Source organism: Nicrophorus vespilloides, unplaced genomic scaffold, assembly GCF_001412225.1.
Source record: "Nicrophorus vespilloides isolate i.1.1-1 unplaced genomic scaffold, Nicve_v1.0, whole genome shotgun sequence".
NCBI lineage: Eukaryota > Metazoa > Arthropoda > Insecta > Coleoptera > Silphidae > Nicrophorus > Nicrophorus vespilloides.
The window spans coordinates 489-6506 of record NW_017098472.1 but is presented as its reverse complement, the minus strand read 5'-3'; the positions used below and the strand labels follow the sequence as shown (position 1 = coordinate 6506).

General features: G+C 35.4%; 1 protein-coding gene across 1 annotated transcript; it reads right to left on the bottom strand.

Moving 5' to 3' along the window:
* Positions 1 to 1090: 1090 nt before the first annotated feature.
* LOC108562530 lies at positions 1091 to 5195 on the bottom strand (the record flags this gene model as incomplete). Its single annotated transcript, XM_017920900.1, has 3 exons — positions 5056 to 5195; positions 1653 to 1763; positions 1091 to 1462 (listed from the first exon to the last, which is right to left on the bottom strand). Coding segments are annotated over exons 2-3 (373 nt in total), but the record flags the coding sequence as incomplete, so codon positions are not given.
* Between the last annotated feature and the right edge of the window lie 823 nt (positions 5196 to 6018).

Here is a 6018-nt window from a genome sequence, read left to right as displayed (position 1 = left end):
CTTTTCCATAAAACTGAGATGCAAATGCTTCGAGCTTGTAAACAATAAAATCAGCTATCGATTAGACGAAATATGGACACAACATTGCCACGGTTCAAAGTTATAACAGTTTTAAGTTGGCTGCAGTTCAATTGGGCCAACCTGTATATTCAAACCGTCGCCCATTTCATATTTAAAACAGAAACAAAAAAGTAAAACAAAAACAAAAAAAACGTTATTTACAACTGCGGCAAAAATTAGTAACTCAGTTGACACTTTAACCTAACCTAATTCTCATTTATAACTGTAGCATTCTTATCATTTCAACGTAAATGTCTCCATTTCTCCAACTCATTCGTTTCCAATCAACGTATATGTATATATACAGGGTGGCCCAATTGAACTGCAAATTTTCAGAACGCTGTTTTTTTTTTATTTGAAATTGGATGCTATTGGACCAAAAGCAAAAAATGTTGGAAAACAATTAAATTTTTTGAATTCAATTCAAATTTTCGATATGGCAAGCAATTACGTTTGAATTTCATCACTGATAACTTTTTTTTCCATAAAACTGAGCTTACGCAAGCTTGTAAACAATAAAATCAGCTATCATTAGGCGAAATATGGACACAACATTGCCAACGGTTCAAAAGTTATAACAGTTTTAAGTTGTTTTTTTTATATATAGATATATAATAAGTACATGTATTTTGAGGAAACGGAAACGAGATTCGACTCCATTGAAGGCGATTCCCCCAAGGGCTCACGTTATTCCATGCGTATACACAGACATAACCTTTATTATTCATATCCACATATTGAAATTACTTCGTTGCCATTGGAGATGAAGATAAAACAATAAGGGATGGGTTCAATTGCTTTCCATTCGCAGATGCAATAACGCAGTCGATTTTACCCCTTTCACAGATTCCTTTTCTTTTCTCATCCTTTCACTGGATTAAATTTCCAGCAATAATATTATTATCATCTCTTCAATAATTCAATTAGAATCAATACACTTTACGTTGATCACTAATGACATTCGATTGTTTTTGTTTTGACAGTCTCAATAAACATGTTGCTATGGCAATAAATAGATGATATAATAGACACTTACGTGTATCGTTGTATCTGATGCCGTTCAGCTCGGAGAAACATCTGACGACGGCGGTGTCGTTGAGCTGGGTGGGTGGCCAGCACGAGATCGAATCGAAGACAGTTTCGCAGAAGTCGCCGTCATCGGGAAACCGTTTCTTCAGGTCGAGCGTGTCGTTCGCGTACAACGCGTTGCACTTGTTCACCGCCTCCTCGATCTCGCCGAAACCGCCGTAATCGGAGAGGTTGAACTCGCCGGCGTGAACCTTCAGGTAATTCTCCAATTCCGCATTGGAGATGGTCGAACCGAACGGAACGACGTCCTGCTCGAACTGTCCACCGAGGATGTTCACCGGGAGACCTTCCTCGGCCATCTCGCGCGCACTCACTTTTCAACAAAACAAAAAAACAAAATCAACAAAAAATCCAATAACAACAACAACAACTAGATGTTGATGATGATGATGATGATCAAAAGCCTTAACAACCGGCGATGTTGTTGATGTCGTTATGGCAACGGATGCGACGATAATGATGCTTCCATTTGCAGCCGACGCCTCCCATATTCGTTTGCTTACTTTTAGTTATATATTTAATTTGTTTGTTTTTTTTTTCTTCTTCTTGTCGTCCTCCGTTAATTAATCGTGCTGCCGTATATCATCGCTCGGTCCCATTGTTCTGTCACTAATCTGCGAAAAGATGAAACACTCACTTAGTTTACTTAATTATTGTTATCTCTTTCTCTCTACTGCTGTTACTGCTACTACTTTTTGATGATGATGATGCTATATTATCATCCTCATTACAAATTAACCTTACGAAATTTCTCCTCCACTCGGCCGGCGAGTTTATTTTTACTCGCGTTATCTAACACCGATGTTTGCCTTTTGGTCTGAAGGTGCGCGCCACTCCAGTGCAAACTGTTACCGAGACGAAAACAATGTAAAATTACAAAGTGCGAGACTATATTTAGAAAAAAAAAACAATCAATTACAAGTGCAACAATTACAATACATTCATTTAATTCCACGCACATTGTTTCACCTATCAGTGGAATATCTTCTGAAATGAAACGACATTGAAAATATGCAATCAATGGGAGAAATGCAACTAGTTTATCCAGCAAAATTATGGATTTTGCGATGAAATCGAAATACGTTTTCGCAAATCGAAAACTTTCCGCTCGTTTTAATTAAACTCTCCCGCCGTTTCGTGCAAATACCACTATGAGGCTACATTCCCAATCAAATGTTTGCACATGGACACACACACACAAAAAATAATAAAACTTTTCTCATCTCTCTCTGTCTCATTTCGCCAGAGAGAAAAATGAATGGAAAGAAAGAGAAGAGAAGATAAGTGGAAAAAAAATATAGAGATAAATACGGAACTTTTTAAATATTTAAATGAGTTGACCGCAATTCGGTTGTACAACAATTTTATCTCCTGCTCTTCGCGAAGTTTCGAACCGAAGAAAGTTATAGCGCTCCAAGAAGGAGGGAGATTGCGGAAAGATCGAAATGATTGCAAAAATTGAGTATTTTCGACCTCAATATTGTACAGCTGAAAATGTGGCAAATAATTAATGTAGGCATACATTGTTGCAAATTATTATCTTTGTAGGCAATCCAATGTGCTTTAGATTCCTATATTGCAATGGCGATTCAATAAACAAGTGTTGCATAACAAACGGTAATGTAGGCATTCACATTTACAAATTCACTAATTAACTTTTCATTAAGAAGGAGACAAAAAAATGAGTTTATCGCGAGATTCGTCTTTAAATAATTAATGTAGGCATACATTGTTGCAAATGATTATCATTGTAGGCAATACAATGTGCTTTAGATTCCTATATCGTAATGGTGATTCGATAAACAAGTGTTGCATAACAAACGATAATGTAGGCATTCACATTTACAAATTCATTAATTAACTTTTCTTTTAAGAAGGAGAAAAAAAAATGAGTTTATCGCGAGATTCGTCTTTAAATAATTAATGTAGGCATACATTGTTGCAAATTATTATCATTGTAGGCAATCCAATGTGCTTTAGATTCCTATATCGTAATGGCGATTCAATAAACAAGTGTTGCATAACAAACGGTAATGTAGGCATTCACATTTACAATTCACTAATTAACTTTTCTTTTAAGAAGGAGACAAAAAAATGAGTTTATCGCGAGATTCGTCTTTAAATAATTATTGTAGGCATACATTGTTGCAAATGATTATCATTGTAGGCAATCCAATGTGCTTTAGATTCTTATATCGTAATGGCGATTCAATAAACAAGTGTTGCATAACAAACGGTAATGTAGGCATTCACATTTACAATTTACTAATTAACTTTTCTTTTAAGAAGGAGAAAAAAAAAATGAGTTTATCGTCAGATTCGTCTTTAAATTAATTACTTTGCGACTGTGTAATTAAATGAAAATCGTCTGCTCTTTGAAACCCAATACATTAGACTAATTATGGACGCGAAGGGAGCAGATAAAATTTGGGAGAGCGACCGTGTCGAAAGCCTTTCGATTTCGATAGTTTTCTTTTCGCTTTCGTCTCGGCGAAATTAAGCCTTTCGGGTAATTTTGCGTATCTTCTCAGAGCTACCCTTTTCATCCACCCAATTATACAAGCGCCCCATTAGACACAGCCACCTTCCTAGACGTCTCGAACAAATTCCTTTTGCTTTTTTGTTTCATCCCTCCTTTGTTTCACACAATCCCCTTAGGTAACTCAAATTAGCATTTCGATATTGCCTTCACAATTTTTTCTTTTTTACTTAAACGATCGATGCGTCCTCGACGACCGAGAATGAAATTACCGAAAGATAAAAGTTTACAATTTTTTTTCCATTTGCAGAGAGAGAACGTATAAAAGCGCACATCATAAAACCCGAAAAAGGTGAGGCAAAAACGCAATAATTACGCGCGCGCGATTCCGTTTGTCCCCGCCAAAAGGAAAGAGAGAGCAGACAAAAGCAGAAAAGACAACAAAAAGAAAGAAAGAAAGGTTCGTTTCCAGTCGACGTGATTCCAACGCCGTCTTTATGGCTTTGCAAATCACGAGAAGGATGATTTACGCAAGTCAGGTGTAAAAAAACCAAAATGTACACCTTTTGTAAATGGAATCATTCGCGCAAAGTAAAAAAAAATAAGGATAAAGTGGATTCATTTAGACTCATTATTAACAGTCATAGTTGTTGAGCAATCAAATAAAAGGTGGAGCCACTACTTTGACAGCTCCTCAACTTTGACAGACGAAATTTGACAGTTGGTCTATAGTTTTATCTTTCGCGATTATATAATAGTTTTTCATTGCTTCTAAATAACAAAAAAAAGAGAACTCACGTATGTCTTCGCATCCTTTTTAATTGAAAATGCGTGTTTAATGAAATTCCGGCCGATTAAATACGTCCAATTTCTACTCTATTTTCGTCCTCCTTCCTTTTTTTTTTCTTCACCCTTTTACCCCCTCATCGTTCTGTGCGCGTCAAAGTTTTCGGAAAGTGGAGCGGAATTTTATCATTACCAAACACTCTGATCGAAGGATGTGTGTGTCCTCTCATCCTTCTCCGAAAAGGAAGGAATTGAATTATCCGCACGTTATTAGTTCTCACACCCGCATACAAAGTTTCGAGTTCTCGTATAAATTCGCATCGGTGACGTTTCTCGTTGAACGAAAAAGACAAAAAAAAATCATCCTTATATTGGCTGCCAAAAGGACCTAACTCAACGCGAAAATATTTCAACTTTCGAACCGAAACTTTTCGCGCAAATCTGACACCGTCTCAATAACAAGTTACCTTGACAACCATTTTTTTTACTCATTTTTTTTTCTTCAAATTAACCCTTTTTCTTTTAGCTTTTCTATTCAAAACGCCAATTAACATTAACTTCTCCAATACAATCAACATCAGCGCCGTCCAATATTCTTGTTAATTGTTTATAATAACGCGTATTTAAATGGGAAAACTTACCATTAATTAATTGCAGTTCACAAACGCTTCGAAACTCACTGACAGTTCTCGTGGATGCGCCAGGTTGACCAACATCGAACCAAAAGTAACCAACTTAATTATCTGAGAAAAAAAAAATAACTAAATCAGTTGCTTTTTGTAATAATGGCGTTCCTCAGAGTAACCAACTTAAGTCAGTACAAAAAAAAAAATATACTACATCATATTACAGTAGTACCAACGTAATTTAATTGATATATAATCAATGATTATAACATTTCCAACTTCCATTCAAAGCAAACAGAAATTCACTGAATTAATTTCATGTATAAATCAATAGAAAAAACAACAAATTTCAATGGTTGTTATTCAATAAAATCACTAAATAAATTTGACAGATCAATTAGTAAACGTCATTTTATGTTGGTATAATGTAAGTTTTGGTAATTATTAATTGGATTTCAACGATTTGCGGTGGATGCGCCGGGACGTTTGAACATTAACGATCAATCAAAAAAAGTAAACGTAACATTTCGCAAGTGATGTTTACACAATATGCTTTGAATCACGTTTTTTTTTTTTTTCAAGTTGAAAAGTTTAAAAGTGCAAATCCATCATACTCTGAATGTAAACAGTTAAATGGAAAAATCGAGTTGTGTTGCTGTTATTATTATCATTTTTCAATTCTATTTTCTTTTCATCGGAGGAGGCTAAGAGGATGAAGAAGCAAAAAAAATGAATCACGTAAATTGAATCGACCAATCGTGAAAACGTTATCAATAGGCCTGCAACAACAACAGACGTAGGCGGCTATTTATATAATATTTTTTTTATCCCATTTCAATCCATTCCATTCTCCAATCCTCTCTCTCTCTCTCTCACTCCTCTTCAATTCGGTTTCCATTTTTTAAATTCCTGGCTTTAATCCAAGCCGGATTTTCTCTATACTTTTTGTGTATTCTCTCATTTTTCATACATACAAAT